The following is an 18,729-nucleotide window of genomic DNA, read 5'->3' on the forward strand; positions in this document are numbered from 1 at the left end:
ACCACACAAAAAATTTTTTAAAGGCACTGGATTCCTCTGCTTCTAAATCATTGCTAAACTGGAAAAATAAAGCTTGTTCTAACAGGAATCTCAAGCTAACATTTTCTCCAAAGAGGAAATTATAGAGTAGCATGCCATTTCAGGATAGACCATTCAGCTCACCCCCAACACCCACAACTGCCTAAACTACCAGTTAAACCAGGTCAAAATAGTAAAACAGAATTAGGCTTCAATATGTGAGGCCATTATGTTCTTCTAAGATGTTAAACCAAAACAGGAAATATATTGAAGTCAAAAGATATTAGTGCTTGAGGCTAATTATCACACAGATTGTTAGTTCCTTGTGGTATCCCCCTTTCCATAACATTAACAAAGGAAATATTTTTACTGCAAAGAAAATTTTATTTTACATATCACTAGCCATGAGTTTTTATCATTAGTATTACATAAATGTTGCTGAGTGCCATTATCCAAGTGGCATGACCATTTTATGTCCACAATTCAATTGTTTGTAGAATTTTCATGATTTACATAAATACATCTATTAGTGAAGCACTGAGATGCAATCTTGTATCTGTTAATATCTGATGTTTTGCAGATAGCAATGTAATAAAAGAGATGTACTTTTAATCACCTTTTCATTTCAGTCACTTTATGTAAAAAAATCAAATGTAGAAGTTTTAAGTCTCTAAAGGAGATTTTCCAATGCACTCACAGGAATGGTTACAGACAGTTAAGATTTTCAGAAACAACTTCCATGTCCACATCCTGTTGTAATTTCTGTACCATTTTGTTTTCCAGCTGCTTTCCTCGGCCTTAAAAAAAAAAAAAATTTAAAACTTTATCAATTCAATGTGACCTTGCAGAACTCATCAACAACTTTATAAAGGATCTTGGATGTTTTAAAATAACGTTAGAAATGGGGTGGGCTAGGGAAAAAAAATAATAATAAAATAAAATAAATAATATTAGCCATATCTAAGAAATTTAAGAATAGTAACTAAACTTATACAGGTCTTATACTATGTCATGCATGAAGTAAGCAGGTCTTATAATGTGCCATATATAAAGTGAGCACTCCTCATACATTTGCTCATTTCACCCTCACAATCACCTGCATTTTAAAGATGAGAAAAAGATGAGAAAAGCTGGGGCACAGAGAGAGATGAACTTGCCCAAGGGCACTAAACTGGTAAGTCCAGTAAGTCCAAGTGATGGGATTTGAACCCTGGCCCTCATGGATCCATGGTCCCTGCTCTAAACACTGTACTCCCAACCTCAGAGGGTTACCTAAAAACTTAGATAACAGTAGCTCATTCCTATTATTTTCTGGGTGTGAGTTTGGATCATTTATATCCTGGAAACAAATGCTCCAGGATTCTGTTTTGTCTTAATAAAATGTACAACAAAACAACCAAGGTAGGACTTTAACACAACTCTATTCAACATGTGCTGACAGAATTTGACCTTTACTAAGTTCACGAATGGAATCGTTCAGCAATCAAGTCTTCAACTAAATCTCACCAAAATTTCTCTCTTTAAGCAGTCTGCAAAAGTGAGTAAATTATATAACAGATTGTACTTGGATCCAGATGAGTAAAAGAATGGTTTTCTAGCACCTCACAAAAGAAACTATGCACACAGAAAACTGCCCAACCGAGTGACAAGTAAGTTATATAACCACAAAGAGAAGGTTTTACTGCTAGGTTGGTGCAAAAGTAATTGCAGTTTAAATGGTTAAAAATAACTGCAAAACAGCAATTACTTTTGCACCAAGCTAATACAAAACTGAAGTTCTCAAACTTAAGTATCAGAATTGCCTGGAGAGCTACTTAAAGAACAGAGGTCCAGACTCAAAGGGCCTGAGCCTCTGTATTCTTGTTAAGTTCCCCAAGTAATTCCCATACTGACCAAAGTCTAGGTCACTAATATTAAACACTGTCCTTTAATAAAAACAGGTAGTAGGCAAGATCATCTATGAAATTATTACTCAACTCATTTTGATTAACTTGGAGAGATATCTTAGGGAAGCAGGATTTTATGAAGGAGGAAAAGAAATATCATGTGCAAAAAATTGACTGGAACTGTGAGATACACTAAATAAATTATATTTTTTAAGCAAATCATATCATAAATATACTGAGATAACATTTATGTGAAAAAATACCCATTAAAAGCTAGTTGATACCCAATTACACAGACCACAAAAATCTAGATTTTTCACCTCTCTACTTAAAGCAGAGAACTCCTAGGCAATGCATTACTTACATGCAACAGGGGCCCGGATAAGATGAATGTTTTGCTTGACTTCTTTGATGTCCTGAACTTTCTGTAGTTCTTTATTTTTCTTCAACCTAGGTTAAAAAACATTAAGGCCAAAATTTCAGTTACTAAAACTTCTTTAAAAGACATTAATTCATAATTTTTAAAAATAAATTTCATTAAATAAACCATACAGATGAGTGGGAACTCAGTTATATTCTAGTTGCTAATCAGCTTAAATAGGATTCTTACACTACCAATTTGTTCTTTCATAGTATCGCTACTGCCCAGCTGGAAATAAAACGGTGTTTGCTAGTGAATGAAGGAACGTGACTGAAGCAAAGAATTAAATCTCAGAGAGCAATGTCTATTACACACATGTAATGCAAACCTTCTAGTACTTAGATCTTTCCTCCTCAAATAGGGAACAATCTGTTACCCAATTTTTTAATCACTCCATAATTACAAGAGCACAAAACTTGTAAGACATTTAACAAAAAAACTAACAGACTAGTTCTCAAACATTTAGGTCCCTTTTCTGTAATGCTTTAACAATCTTTTAAAACTTGAAAGCTGTTGGTGCATGTTTCTTTTCTATGACAGACTGCCATAGTGATCTGATCAAAATCTAATGCCCCGTCTCTAAAGAAATAAGTGACTCCGAGCTGGGGAAGGAGAAATAAAAGATAAGACTAGATCTTGTTAGCCATAAAGAAAGAAAACACTCAAAAGAATGATGAGGAACTGTCAAAATGACATGGGAGCCTGCCTAAGCAATTCCCACTAGCCAACGTGAGTGGGCTACTTAGAACATAAAAATAAATAATGACTAAGAATTACGACCCACTGAATACCATAAAAATCAATTAATATATAGAGATATATATTAACAAAGTAATAAATTTTAAAATTAGGGGAAAGCTCTTTTATATCAGAAAGCCAATAATAAATGTAGAAGAAACGACAACTAGAAAAATCACCATTTGACAACAACCAAATAGTAACAGATTCAGACAACAATCTAATGGATGCTAAAACCAGTAGGTACCAGTTTGAAGAGTAACAGGCTCTTTGCAGAATCTCAATGTATCTCTCCCAAGATATGTATTAATTACAAAGAAAAAAAATAGTTAACTTTCCAGTTGAGAGAACTGGCAGATACCATCTTACCCAAGTGATCAGAGTCATTTGGGGTGACATGTGCCACCTGATATAATGCAGAGGAAGGATACACTATCATTTCTATGATATTCTGGCCAACTTACCTAACGTGCATCTATTCATGAGGACAATATCAAACCCAAACTGAGGAACATTCTATAACTGAATTGCACTCTTCAAAAACGTCTGTCATTTAAGACAAAGAAAGATGAGAAACTGTCCAGATTAAAGGAGCTTGAAGAGATATGACCACTTAATGCAGTGCATGATCCAGGATATTCTGTTGCTAGTAAGGACACATAATTGGAACAACTGGTAAAATCTAAATGGTGTATGTAAATTATATAATCGTATAGTATCAGTGTTAATTTCCTGATTTTGGTCACTACTGGGGTTATATAAAAGCATGTTCTGATTTTTAGGATATATACACTGAAATATACTTAGTAGGAAAAGGGCATCATGTCTTCAAGATACTGTACATAGAGATAAGGATAAAGTAAATGTGATAAAATGCTAACAGAATATATGAAAGTTCTTCATACTATTCTTGCCAGTTTTTGTAAGTCTGAAGTTATATGAAAATAAAAAGTAAAAAAAAAAAAAAAAAAAAAAAAGCCTCAAGATTTCTACTAGTAATTATTATTCCAAGAATTACTCTATACATATATTCATACCTGTTCATTATAAATTTAGCTTGGCGTTTCTGTTTGATCTCTTCAACTCTCTTCATTGCATCAACTACCAAAAAAAATCATAAGAGTTAGCAAATTATTCACATTCAAGCAAGAGCTTTAACAATCACTTCTTTATTCTTTATCCTGATTTAGAAATTGATTAAATGAAAAACTCATTGGGAAAAAATCCCTACTAAAATAACTGAAGAAGGTATGTACCCTTTGCTGATATCACTGTGAACTCATCTTTCACAAGTACCATTTCTCTAATTTTTATTTTGTAAAAACTTTTAGTGCTACTAAATCTTCCTTCTACTTTAAAGCAGTCCAATGCTGTCCAAATTTTATTCTATAGAGAACTTAAATTAATAATAATTAACTCCATCCTTAGCTTGTCCTTTCCATAAATAAAAGCACCTTTCTGGCCATAAAGACCACTTTTTCTTTAAATGCCCGGGATATGATCTGCACATTATGAATATTGGTACATGAACCAGTCAACCACCCAATCTGCCACATTCTCAACCACTACTAAATCCAATTGTTTTGGAAAATGTATACAGGAGCTGAGTCCAACTATGCTCTAGTATTTATATCAGCACTGTCCAATTAAGACAAACCACACATGAATTTTAAATATCTAGCAGCCATGTTTAAAAAACAGTATAAAGGAAGTCAAAATTAAATTTAATGATATATTTTGTTTCACCAAACATATCCAGAATACTGTCATTTCAACATGTAATCAATATAAAAAATTATTACTGATATGTTTTATGCTTGTTTTCATAGTAAGTTTTCAAAAACCACTATGTATTTTATCCCAATCTAGCTTCTGAAGAATAGTAGGATAGTCACAGTCTTAAAGTATCTCCCCACAATAGTTATTAATTACAGAGGGTAAAATACTAACTTTACAGTGTAGAGAACTGGTAGACACCCCCTTAACCAAAGATCAAAGTTAGCATTGCCCGTAATAGGACTAATGAACAGCAGGTGCCTCCTGACAGGACACAATGACAAGAACTCAGCACCACGTGGATGATAATCCTGCCAAATGTACCTTACCCAAATCTAATCTTGAGAAAGCATCGGACAAAACCCAATTAAAGGATTTTATACCAAACACCTGGCCTGTATTCTTCAAAACTCAGTCATGAAATACAAAAAACAAACTCAGGAATTGTTCCAAACTAGAAGAGACTAAAGAGATAAGACATACACTATTGTAACAACTTTTGCAATAAAAGATATTGGGACAATTAGAGAAATCTAAATAGGTCTAAGATTAGATGATAATAATGTATCATTGTTAATTTCTTGATTCTAATAATTGTACTACGGTCGAATGAGAGAATGTTCTATTTTTAGAAAATACATATTAAGCTATTTAGGAATAAAAGAGCATTATATAAGTAACTTAAACAGTTGAGAAAAAATTTAAAGAAGGAAGAGAGCAAGAAAAGGAGAAAAGGTAAATTTAATAAAATGTTAAATTTGGGGAACCTGGACGAAGGATACCAGAGAATTCTACTGCCACTTTTCTGTTCAGTCTGAAATTGAGTCAAAATAAAACATTTTGGGTTTTTTCTAAGTGTAGCCTGGGGACCAGTAATATTGGCATTACCTGGGAGTTTGCTAGAAATGCAGAATCTTAGGTCCCAGACATAATGTATCAGAATTTGTATTTTAACAAGAACCCCCAGAAGGCCCATGGTGCTTCTGGCATTAAGATGATATTTATATGAATAACTCTAAGACAATGTCAACTCTAAATCTGTACAATCTGTGGCTTAAAATTAATATGCTGGATATGTAACTTTTTTCTTTCTTTGCCTTTCAGAAAAAAATGATAGGGGCAAGTTCTAGTATTGAGAAGCATTTCCACACCTTAAAGTTATTCAAAAGGAAAATAAACACACAAGTGGCAGGTAAATCCTTTCCAAAAAATGAGACACTGCACTACCAGATATTCCAGAAGACCGAAAAATTTAAATGTCAGAAGCATCTAATAGGTATTAAAAACTGATCTACAATACAGAGAGAAATGTTAGATAAAATACAAATTATTCTTCCTTCTATTCTTGCTTTTAAAGTTCTCCTGCTGTTCCTGTGGACATCAGTGTCTTAACAAAGGTTGCTCAGTCCACATCTTCACACAATTTCACAATGTAAGCAATAAATACAAAACTATTGTCAACAGATTATAGACCAGATGATACTGAAATAAGGTGTGTGAGGAATCAATAAATTTTAGGAAGAATGATATATTTTTCTGAACACTACTAGAACTTTTGTGTAAGGCAGCAGGAAGTCCCAAAAGACTCATGTCTACCCAGGCGCTCTTCTTTGAAGTCTATTTTTAGGATCCCAATATGAAAGGGCAACAGAATTTGTGCAGGAAAAACAATTCAATAAAGCACCGCTTCTTACAGAATTTTCAGATGTGTAAATAAGTGAGGCAAGGGAATAAGACTGTGATAATCCCCGAAACAACTACTATCTAACAGAAGCAATAACGTAGGAATACTCAAATGCACCATGGGGCAGGGCCTGTGTGTACACTGTTCATCTGTATGCTAGAGTCAGTGCTTATTATTCAAGTATATGAAATCTTACAGAAAACAACAGTATTTCTCAGAAACAGAGTAACATAAAAGCAGTATGGAGGGTCATGGTAACCAAATATCCACATATAACTAAAATAAGATGTGCACCTCAGTTTCAAATCAAGCTGAATGCCCATCAAACAAAAGTAGTCATGAAATACATAAGGGGTGGAAAAAAAATATTTAAGAGTAATCTGAAGCTGTTATCTTCAAGTAGCAATGAAAAAGAAAACGAAGGCCAAATGAAATAAAACTCCAAGGGGTCCAGAAATGTCTTAGGATCTTCCAATAACATCCATGACAAGAGTGCCTTTTAGAATCAATTTAAGGATCCTGTGAAAAATTTGTAACTATGTGAGGTGATGGATGGTAACTAGACTTACTGTGGTAATCCTTTTGCAATACATACAAATATCGAATCATTATGCTGTACACCTGAAACTAATATAGTTATATGGCAATTATTTCTCAATAAAAAACAAATCCTATGAAGTTATTAATCTTTTTAGAAATACTTGAGGTTGAATTAGTGTTATTTCCTCACCAAATAAACTCAATAAAATCAACTGCTTTCCAGAAATTAACTCTTCCTTTAACTACAAAATTTAAAAGAAAGTTTTTTCAATTTGAAATATCCTATATTAGCCTAAGATATTCTAGTTGTTCGATAAATTTTTTGAGGAGGAAAAAAAAAGTACCAAGGGGCAGAATACTTAAGGCTATGTGGAATCGGCAATTCCAAATCTGGACTCTGAGTTCTCCACAGTCCAGGAAGATAAAGCTTTAGAGGGTGTCAAATACTACCGCAAAGGCCCACACTTTTCAATTCCTCTCCTGAAGTCTTGTGACTGGCTGGGAAAGAGGTGTTGAAAGGGATGGCCTGCCTGTGATCCATCACAAGCTGATAGTTTATAGAACTCTAAGCCTTCGGGACTTCTAGTTAAACTACATCACCCTCAACCTACGACTAGAAATGGCTAATGACTGCCACAGGGGGAAGAAAAGGCAAAGGCAAGGCCAAGGGACTCAAACACACAGACACAGTGGAATCTACAAGCTGGCATAAGGAACTAAATTTTGCTGCAATATGGGTTTTTCATTAGTCTCTGTCTACTTTGGAAAAAAACAAAAGACAAGAGCAAGATATTATTGGCTTTTAATTTTAGTAGCCTATAGCTTTATTTTTTATCTAAGTTAAACACTTTAGAAGTTTGGGTAGAAAATTTGTAAATATCACCTTAAGTGCTGTGCTTTTTAATTTTACCAAAGCACTAAATTTTATAAGGTGTAGAGAATACACTGTTTATATCCGTAAATCAAATTATCGAAATTTGCAGTGTGCTAGGTTTTGTGTATATTTTAACTATGCCACACTCACCCCATGTCTCCATCTCTATTTTTTTCAGATTTCTGGATGTTTTATATCTGTGTGGGCAGTTCAAATAACATCAAATCTAATAATTACATTATTTTTATAATGGACATAGCTATTTCTGAAAAGGATATGAGGTAGCTTATAATAAAAGACACAACAAAACCATTAAAATAAGGATAAGAGAATAAGAGCTAGCCAATAAAAAAGGGAAAATTTAAACAACAAAGTGATATTAAAGTTATGGCATTATCCCAAACCAGTCTCTCCTGAAAATTTCTGACATTCCCTTGTGACTTACTAGTTTTAGTCCACAACTCCCGCTGGTACTTGACAGGTTCATTTCTACGTTTTTCAAATTCAAATGAATTATCCTATAAGAGGGGGAAAAATATGGTTTTTAGAGAGGCACAAAAAAAGTATTTCTTAAAATTTATTCTCCTTCCCACAAGTATTTCAAACTATGGACACACGTTAAAATCGCCCCCCCGAGTGATTTTAAAAAGTTTTCAAACTTGTTCTCCTTTACACACTACGCTGTACAAGCCAGCCCTACTGAAAATATCTCTCTATATACCAGTGATTCTCAAATGGAGGGGTGGAGAAGGGAAGAGTATAAACCCCATCTCCCAGAGAGCCATGTAACAATCATGGAGATACAAACAAATTGAAAAAGCTTCCTTAATTCCCTTTTCCTAAATGAGACTCAGCCAGAAAACTGTATTAGGCTGAACCACACGAAATTACCATTTTTCATAGATCAAAAAAGAGTCAAACACTGAGAATTTAATATGGTTCAACTTAAATACCTATTATGCTTATATATTTCAATACTTGTACACCTTTGTGTTGTAGCATACAGGTGTGAAACTAGACATCTTCAAATAAATGTGTGCTACTCTACACGACACGAGCTTTGCCCTGAAATTCTTTAAGTCCCCTCTAAACGCAGTTGGTATTTTGACAGTTAATAATCCCATTTATCTTAAAATATGCAAAACTATTTTGGAAAAGGTACACGTTTCTAGAAAAATTACAGGTATTTCTTGGTTTTCAAAGCTACCTGACATGTTAGCGGACAGCACTAACTCTGTATCTGCCTATTTCCTTTATATTCACATGTCTATTCAGATCACAGTAACCTCAGCAACGAGAAGGCCACCAGCAAATGACTGTGTCTGGCATCCTTTCTTCATTCATATAGTTGCCCCCTGCCTTTGAGGCACTTGCTTCTTCTCATCCATACTGAAAATTATTTTTGTGACAGTAATTGTGATTTGGCCTTGCCTTGCATCTTGTCAGAAAGTGTTCTTTATATTCATTGAAAACCTCTGGTTAAAGGAAGCCAGCAAAGGGTTTCGTGGCAACCACTTAGAAACTGCTCTTAAGAAGTAGAGGTGGGAAAGAGGTCGAGGGTTTGGGAGCAAAGGAAGTCATGGAGGGAGGGGCTCATTTAAAGATCTTCTTTCAAGAGAAGGGTGTGGAGCTTTTACCTCCTCCCTTTGCAGAGGATGAAAGTGGACAAGCTTCACCAGATCCTTAAGACCAATTCAGGAATAGCAATATAATGATAGGGGCTCACCCGTGAAACTGCCTTATTCCTGACTCCCACTATTCTTCATCACCCCAAAACCATTAACTAATTTCCCTGCTCTCAGACAGTAAGTCCTGATAAAGAAATCTGGAAACTAATAAATGAGTCTATTACTAACCTCATCTGAACCCTCACTGCTGTTCAGGAATCCTTTAATTAGTCTCTTAACTTCCTCTCAAAATTCCTAAGCAGCAATTTCCAGTTTCACCCCAATCCACTTAAATGATTTCCCCCTTCATTTCCAAGAGCTAAAAATCGTTTTTTGAGACTAGGAAAAAAAAATTTCTACAAACTGAATTAGGAATTTTTTTCCTTTACAGAATTCTACAGATTTATGGCTTTTAGCATGTGAGAATAAGATTATTATCATAGCCAAATACAAGTCACTCAGCCATCATACTATAGGAAGCCTTGTTATAGTTAGTTAAATCACATGCCTACCCCTACCCAAAAAATAACTGAAATTTTGAAAACTGTAAAAACTATACTCACCACTGTAAGCTCTTTACCAGCTGCTTTACGGAATGCTTTAGTCCACCTGACCTTGCGAGGATTGCGCTTCTTTTTAAAGTTTTTATGACACTTGGATTTACAGAATCTGAACACCTACAAGAAAAGTTAAAATAGTGAGAAGTCAATATTAAAAAATTTTCTATCACAGATGTTGTCCCTACCAGGTAAAACACACCGTAAAGTTTGAGAAATAACAATGTTTCTCACTCACAATTGCTTCTACTACTCACATCACCACTTAGAAATGTGTGGACATGTCACATTAAATGGAAATTGAACTATTTTTTGAACTATCAAGCATCATCACAACTAAATGCTGAGGACCCTGAAAATACGGTTAAAAATTACCATTTTTATATAATAAGAGTAAAAACCTAAATGATCTTGAATAAGGAGTTTTACGGTGAGTCATTTATTTAAATCACTTCACATTTCAGAATAATTCTCAAAAATCTCAAATAACCATTCTGCAATCTCCTTTGGTTCTTTCTATCCTTGCACAAAATAACTGCAAAAAAGCAATGAAAACTGGCTATAAATTTGTTTTATGAAGTATTCATAGATCTACTAGGAAAAATCGTCACTACTTTAATTCTCCACCTTCATCCCAAATGATGCAATCCTTTAATAGTGCTTACAATTTAATGATGCCTCAATGGTACTTCAATGTGCTCCTTAAATGGCTGATTGGGACTCAGTATACAAATCTAAAATGCATTATTTTATTACTTTGTAATGTGTTAGACCACATTGCAATTTGTATGTATGTTACCAGAAGAAATCTGAAGAAAAAGTGATTTTATATATATATGTATATATATTTTATACATATATGTATATATACATATATACGGATATATGTATATATACATACACACACACACACACACACACACACATCACAAGCCAAAATCCTTTTAATTTTAAGTACGCTTTGTTCAATGGGGAACTTCAAGCACGTCATTATACATACTAGGACACAGCTTTCTTAGAAATGGTCAATACCAATTTAATCTAATCTAGGCACATACCTCGTGGACAGCCCTCTCCTGGGAGACTTGAGTGAAAGCATGTCTATATTCCTGAATTAATTTCAAAGTAACTAGAAAATACGAGGACTACTGAAATCTATTGGAGTAACTCCAGTAACTATGAAATCATTATCAGTAAAATTTCTTTGAGTATTTACAGCCTCAAGTACTATTACCTTAAGTAACAGCCTCTATGTTTAATACGCAATAGATAACTCCCAGACAAATACCCATTTGTGAGATATGTCTAATGAGAGATTTGCACTTGTCCTGGGTCTCCTCAATTCCAAAAGGAGCCAAAAGGAAGTTCAGGGAAGTCCACTTGAACTCCACACCTAATAGGTTTTATTTAAAAAGCACAACGAAGTATATGAAGAGATGGAGTCACTGGAGATGGGCAGGGTATTCAACCAGCAAATAAGGTGCAGCTACCGTGTGCCTGATGTTATACGAGATGCTAGGGATGCAAGAATAAATAAAACATGAATCCCGACCTTGGGAACTTATGCTCGCAAGCTAGGTGTGATAAAGTCTCACTTTGCAAATAAGAGATTGAGATCAGACTAGGATATAACAAAGGAATAAAACTACATAGAGTAATCATGTATAATACGGAAACACATGATGAGGAGGTAATTAAATCTACAGTGAGGTAGGTGGGGGATGGATTGTGTGTAAGACAAAGCTTCATAAGCTCAAGTTGCCCTTTTAATTTAGTCCTCTAGCATCATCCTCAGTCTTCAACATGCAAACAAAAGATCAATTCACACCTCAGCCTCAAAGTCCTTCAACCCTTTCTTATTCCCCTCATTCAACAAGCATTTATTAAGCACTCATCAAGCGTGTACTTTCCTGTTTGCAAACTATGTGAAAATATGAAACACTGACACTAATTCTACCTTTAAGAAGCTTCTTAAGAAGTGTTAAGATGGAAAGTCTCTATGAAAGATGGTCTCAAAAGTTAATAGCATAAGTCAGAAAGACCAGCTAGAAGGCTAGAAAAGTGACAAGTGCCTGATCTGGAACCAGGACAGGAGGGCAGAAAGAAAGCAAAGACACCACTATCCTTTGCAAAGGTAGAATGAATAGGACTTGATAACTAGATACAAAAGCTGAAAGATTCAAAGATGACTCACATTTCTAGCAAAACTGTCTAGGCAGATGACAGGTATTAATTCAGAGAGCAAAGCAGATACAGATTTGGGAATTCGTCAACAGATAAAATGAGACGCAGGCATAGCTCATTTTATTGTGCTTTGCTTTATTGCACTTCACAGGTGGTGTGTTTTTTACAAATTGAAGGAAGACCCTCCACCAGCAAAAAGATTATAACTCACTTTATTGCAGCGGTTGGGAACCAAACCTACAATATCTCCGAGATGTGACTGTACTTGTTCTTCATTAGTGCTTCTGGGCCTCTACTACTTCTTATTTCCCCCAGTAAACTTGGTTCTGGATCCACTGGTCTTCCCTGGAGCAAGCCAATTCAACACTGTCCTTGCCAGCAACACAGACTTCCCCAACAACGTGAACTTCCAAAGCGCCAGATAAACACTCAACTCTAGATAGCGCCCACAAGCGGTTTTTCTACTTCCAATGTCCGGCTGACAGGCATTGCTGGACAAAACTCATAAAACCACGATGACCAGATCATCTACAAATCCAACTTGGCAATTATTTCATTTTTATAAATTTTTTATCATGTTCCTGAGAGAAGGTATGCAAAATCTCCTACATGCTTTTTCAAGTTCCCAAATAGAGCGTGGGTTCCTCACTTCCAGCAGGAACCCTGGCACCTAATTAAATGGGATCAGTATCTTCTATCTATAACAGAGGTATAAAGCCCTAAAGTAGGAACTGTAACTCTTTAGCTTGTCAAAATCACCTCCGTAAGGATTCCCAAATGTTTTCCCAAAGATTCCGATTCAATAGATCTGATGGAAACCAGGAATCCGTATTTTTTATGAGCACCTGGTGATTCAGGAGCAAATGTAAGAGATTGCAAATTCAGAGAAACAATGTGTTCCAGAAACAAAAGAATGAGATTCATGCGGACTTCAGACAAATTCCAGTGTCATTCATTCAGTCTTTCACAAGCTGCCCTTACGGGACAGCTGTATGTTTATAAACTAATCTTTTCGCCTACAGACTTACATTTGTATGCATAACCCCACCCCAACCTCTTATCACCATCCACGCTACAAAGGGACAGACTTGCTTCGCTCTGTGCCTTCGCTCAAACTGTTCCCCTTCCTTCCACCTGGAACGCTGTCTCCTCCATTCCTCACGTGCAGGATAAACGTCATACCCTTTCTGGGCCTTTTCACACAAACGTCAGACCCTTCCTGGGCCTCCTCAACTCACCTCCAACAGCCTCATACCATATAAATCTGCTCTTAAGCTACACGCCACATTTCTATTAACCTCTACACACTGCGGACACTCCCGAGTCTTACCCATCTCTATGAACACGAACATCAGCAACGACGCGCGGCTAGGCTTGCGTTCCACAACGTTAAGTGACCTGAAGACCTCGGCCCGTGCACTAGCGTGGCCACGCAGCCCAGAGAGGCCCCCGACCCTCCGTCGGAGCTGGCTGGGGTCGCTCCTGAACCTCGTTGCAGCCAGCTTCGACCAAGGGTGGCCTGGTGACCCGCTCCGTTCCGCACGGCCGCAAGCAGGAACTCCCCAAGCGGGAGGTCCGGGCCGGAGCTCCTCACAAAGCCTCCCTCTCTCGGGGGCAACGCGGAGAGCTCGCCGCCGGCGCAGAGGCACGCCGAGCGGGCCAGGCCTCAGGCCCGCGGGGGCACAGCGGGGCGCGTCTGGCCTGGGCCGCCTCACCTTGCAATCGTTGCGGACGAACATCATGCCGTGGCCGGGGTATATGGGCCCCGAACAGAAATAACACTTCTCGATGCGCATGTTGAAAGCGCGTGAGGCCCCACCACCCCAACGCCTGGCTTGACAGGAAGTGACGTACCCCTGCCACCGGAAGTATTCGCCTACCGGTTCCCGACCCGGAAAAGGCGAGCGTCCTTCGCTCCTGCGGAACCCTGGGAAGCAATGCCAACCTGACGGCGCCCGCTCGTGGCCGCGCGGGCGAAAGCCTGTCGTGTGGCGCAGCCGCAGACCTGCGAGATCCACCCGGCCCCCTTTCTGGGCCGGTGAAACGTGGCTGTGCGCCGCCGACTGAACTCACAGCGCCTAGTTTTCCTCTCTATCATCGCCTATAACGTCAGCGTTTACTCATGTCTTTTATATACGCGTATCGTGTCTTTAGTGTGTACTTTGCCCCCAGAGAGCTTTCCGCACTCGGGTTGTGTCTAGGATCTCATTTCTCCGCTCCCCTCCCTAGACCCGCTTCATTCCCGTCCCAAGCCGACTTGCCTGGGGTCTCCAAGCAATTGAGTCTCCGAGGCTCGGTGGATTTCACCAGAAATATTTTAAAGACGTGAGGTGTTCTCCACCTTGACTCCTCTCCTTTTAATTGATATGCACGTTGCAAAAAAAATTTTTTTTTCAAGGGAAAGTAAGGTTCCTTCCCCAGACCTCCAGTATTCCTTGCCAGGAGCAATCATTACCTTTCATTACCTACCAGACTTTTCTGTGCACAGCCAAACACGTGTGTGTGCGTGTCTCTACGCCCTCTTTGTAACACTAGCAAGCATGCTGGTCACCCTTTTCTGCTCTTTTCCGTCTCCCCTCATTGAAATATGAGTTCCATCGGCGCAGGTTTTTGCCAGTTTTGTTTAGGACTATATCCCCAGTACCTAGTAGAACAGCTCCCATCTCACCAATAAGCATTCAATACTGATTTTAATTATCAATGAACACATAACATTCTTTTTCACAGTTATATATATGCAATTGTATGAAGGTATTTCAATTGGCTGCCAATGGATAAACATTTGTTTCCTGTCTTTAGGTATAATAACCGTCTATCCTGATAGACTATTTTTCCAAAAAAAAAGTTTATATAGAATTGCTGGGTCAGAGCATATGTACATTTTTAAAATTTGGTAAATAATACTAGATGCTTTCCAAAAGTTTTACCAATTAACATTCAACAATCAATAAGATGCCTGCCTTTTCACCATCTTTTCACCATCTGAGGGGGTTTTGTTCATTATTATTTTAACGTGCATTTAATTATGAATGAGGTTAAGAATCTTTCCAAATATTTGAAATCTATTTAAAATATTTTGTCTGAATTCCCTGTTTATACCCTTGACAGTTTTCTATTGTGTTGTTGATTTTGAATAGCACTTTGCATTCTAAGAGGTTAGCCCTTTGCTGACATTTACAAATTATGTCCTAATTTACTGATATTTTAAACTTTGTTTACAGTATCTTTCCTTGCAGAGGTTTTATTTATATGTATCCAGATTCACCCTCTTACCTTCACTGTCAGTGTCTACATCCCTTGTCCATGTTTTAATTCCATACCCTAAGGCTTTATCTGAGACTGTTCCCTTTAGCCTATGAGCATACCCAGGGTCACTTTAGGTTAAATGGGTGAGTAGGTAGTCTTAGAATTTTTTTTTCTTTTCAATTATTATAATAGAGTACAACAGAAAGGAGAAAAAAATGTGTTCCACATCCAACAAATTGAACTGAAATCTTAGAAATACTTTTCATTTATCCTGCTTGAGAATTATGATTCCTGAATCTGAAGCTGTATATCTCTTGTGATTACTGAAAAATTCTCAGCTATTTCCTTTTCAAATATTGTCTCTTCATTTTCTCTAATTTCTCCTTCTAGAATTCCTATTAGACATACGAGGTCTGACAATTAAGTTCATGAATTAAGTTCATGAATTTGTTGCAACAATGTTGCTAACCTTTTTTGATATCAGAGGGATTATTCATTATGAATTTGTACCAACTGGACAAACAGTTAACCAAGTTCGGAAGTGCTAAAAAAGGCTGCATGAAAAAGTTAGATGACCTGAATTTTTCACCAACAATTCATGGCTCTTGCATCATAACAATGCACCAGCTCACACGGCACTGCCTGTGAGGGAGTTTTTAGCCAGTAAACAAATAATTGTATTGGAACACCCTCCCTACTCACCTGATCTGGCCCCAATGACTTCTTTCTTTACCCAAAGGTAAAGGAAATATTAAAAGGAAGACATTTTGATGACATTCAGGACATCAAGCGTAATATGACAGCTCTGATGGCCATTCCAAAGAAAGTTCCAAAATTGCTTTGAAAGGTGGACTAGGTGCTGGAGTCAGTGCATAGCTTCCCAAGGGGAGTACTTCAAAATACATTCAGCAATGAGGTAGGTAGCACCTTTTCTAGGATGAGTTCACAAACTTAATTGTCATGCCTCATAAGTTGGAGCTTTTACCTTTCTTCTGTATCTCTTAACCTCTCATGCTAACTCTGTATCTCTTTCTGCTGAATTCTGTGTTATTTCCTCTGGCCTAGTTTCTGGTTCACCAATTCTCTTTTCAATTCTGTCAAACTTCTCATTTAACTTCTGACCATTAAGTTTTGAATATCAATAGCTATGTTTTTCAATGGCAGTCATTTTTTTCTAATTCAAACCAGTCATATCTTTAATAATGTCTTTTTCTCCCAGATGTTTCAATTCCTTTTATGTTTGTAATTATTTTAAACATTTTTATTTTATGGTCTCCATTTGATAAGTATATTACTTGAAGTTCTTAAATCTCACTGTTTTTGGTTTATTGGCCCTTGCTCACTGTTGGGTCTGAGTGGGTGGGGAAAGAATGGGTTGTCATTTTAAACTGTGCGTTTATACTTAGTAGGATGTTTTCTGTAAGAATCCTGTAAGGTCTGGGTGAAGATGTTCCCTCTGAAAAGATTTTGCTTTGCTTCTACCAAGTAATCCAGAGGTATCACCAACTGCAAATCACTTTATGTTAATTTTTTGTCAATTTCTTGGCTTAGACATTCCCCTCCAAAAAAAAGTAGTGTTAACTTGAATCTCGAACCTGTGAAAAAACAGATTTAGGATTATAAATTCTCAGGGGAAACTAAGAGAGACTGAACCCATGCTTTTTGTGTGTTTGGAGGTAGGGAACTCTTCATTCTAATGCCCTACCTCCACAGATCCAAGGCTTTCTCTCCTAATGGTATGTAGCCATTGACACCAAGCACCTTGATTACTGATACTGTCAAAACCAAACCAAAACAAACCACACTCAGTAGCAGGTTGTTTTAAGTTCCTTCTGTTGCTGCTGCTGTTGTTGTCTGTGTTGTGGGGAGAAAGGGTCTTAGGGTATTTCTCTTACTTTCTTGTCTGTGTTGTGGGGGAGAGGGGTAGTCTTATTTTCCTTACTTCCTTGAGAGGTCAACAGTACATTTAAAGAATATGTTCATTATATTTTATCCAGCATTATGTGTTTTATAGTAGGAGGGTTTCTCAGTTATATAGTCAAACATATTGCCAAAAACAGAAGACCTGGAAATGCCATATAGAGATTTCCCATTTATAAAAATGCCAAGCAAAACATTCATTATTGAACATTTCTTAAATAGACTATTAACTATCTTGACATCAACTTCAAAAGATCAGAATGTACTTCTCAGATTTCCTAATGTCTCCTAATAAACCAACATGACTTTATTATATGTGAACCTTTCTAAGCATTTTTGAAAATTTTTTTTTTAATTTTAAGATTCTACTCCTTTGTCTTTGAACAGTAATAGTGTCTCCTATTTTGAAAACTTTCACTTGATCCTGCTGCCTCTTAAGTATTTTATTCAGTCAATTGATATCCATTTGAGTACCTACGTATTGTGTACCAGGCATTTTTCTGGGTAGTGGCAAAACAATATTGGAGCTTATATTTTAGTGAATGGAGACAAACACAGAAATATGTCAAGTAGTGATGAGTAACATGTACAAAAACAAAGCGGGACAACAGGTCAGGAAGTAACAATCTGGTTGGGGCCATGAGGGGGAGCGACTACTATTTTATATAAGGTGGGCAGTAAAGTCCTTTTGGACAAGGTGACATTTGAACAACTTTAAAGGATGGGAGAGAGAGCCATGCAGTTGCATGGAAAACTAGCATTCCAGACAGAGGGACCAGCTAATATTCCTGAGACAGGAGCACACTGGAGAGCTCCAATAAGGCCCGTGTGCCTTCAAAGTGAGTGAGGGAGGGGGACACTGGTAGGAAATAAGGTCGGAGTCTGTCTCCCCACATAGCCCTTCTTCATCCAATTACCACACCTTTCCCAGTGTCTCTTGCATCCATCTCCCAGTCTCAATCTTTGTTCAAGCCCTTACCATCCTTATCTTGTTCATCTGAAATTGGCTAGTACAACACTTTCCACACTGTAGGTGCTCCACAAATGTTTGACAATAACATATTCAAATTACTTTCTCCAGAATATGTTGTCGTGGCTGGGCCCTCATCAAGGACCTGATGGAATTTGTGTCCCTGAATTTTGTTTCCTTTAGTATTATGACCTCTAGTTCGGAATATTATTGTGATGGGAAATAAAGTAACGTGCACATACAAACTT

General features: G+C 37.1%; 1 protein-coding gene across 1 annotated transcript; it reads right to left on the minus strand.

Annotated features, from left to right (window-relative positions):
• Positions 1–379: 379 nt before the first annotated feature.
• Positions 380–14,203, minus strand: RSL24D1 (ribosomal L24 domain containing 1). The gene is made up of 6 exons (XM_081049669.1): positions 14,061–14,203; positions 10,168–10,281; positions 8,383–8,455; positions 4,101–4,164; positions 2,269–2,354; positions 380–815 (listed from the first exon to the last, which is right to left on the minus strand). Exons 1-6 carry the CDS (start codon positions 14,139–14,141, stop codon positions 724–726), a joined length of 510 nt encoding a protein of 169 aa, XP_080905795.1. The 5' UTR covers positions 14,142–14,203; the 3' UTR covers positions 380–723.
• Positions 14,204–18,729: the final 4,526 nt, after the last annotated feature.

The sequence above is a fragment of the Rhinolophus hipposideros genome, assembly GCF_964194185.1.
Source record: "Rhinolophus hipposideros genome assembly, chromosome: 5".
NCBI classification, from domain to species: domain Eukaryota; kingdom Metazoa; phylum Chordata; class Mammalia; order Chiroptera; family Rhinolophidae; genus Rhinolophus; species Rhinolophus hipposideros.

Coding starts and splice junctions, on each gene's coding strand:
- RSL24D1 (XM_081049669.1), bottom strand. CDS start 14,141: ATGCGCATCGAGAAGTGTTATTTCTGTTCGGGGCCCATATACCCCGGC. Junction 8,456..10,167: donor CTGGTAAAGAGCTTACAGTG/GTGAGTATAGTT, acceptor CCCCTCTTATAG/GATAATTCATTTGAATTTGA. Junction 816..2,268: donor TATCCGGGCCCCTGTTGCAT/GTAAGTAATGCA, acceptor TTTTTTTTTAAG/GCCGAGGAAAGCAGCTGGAA.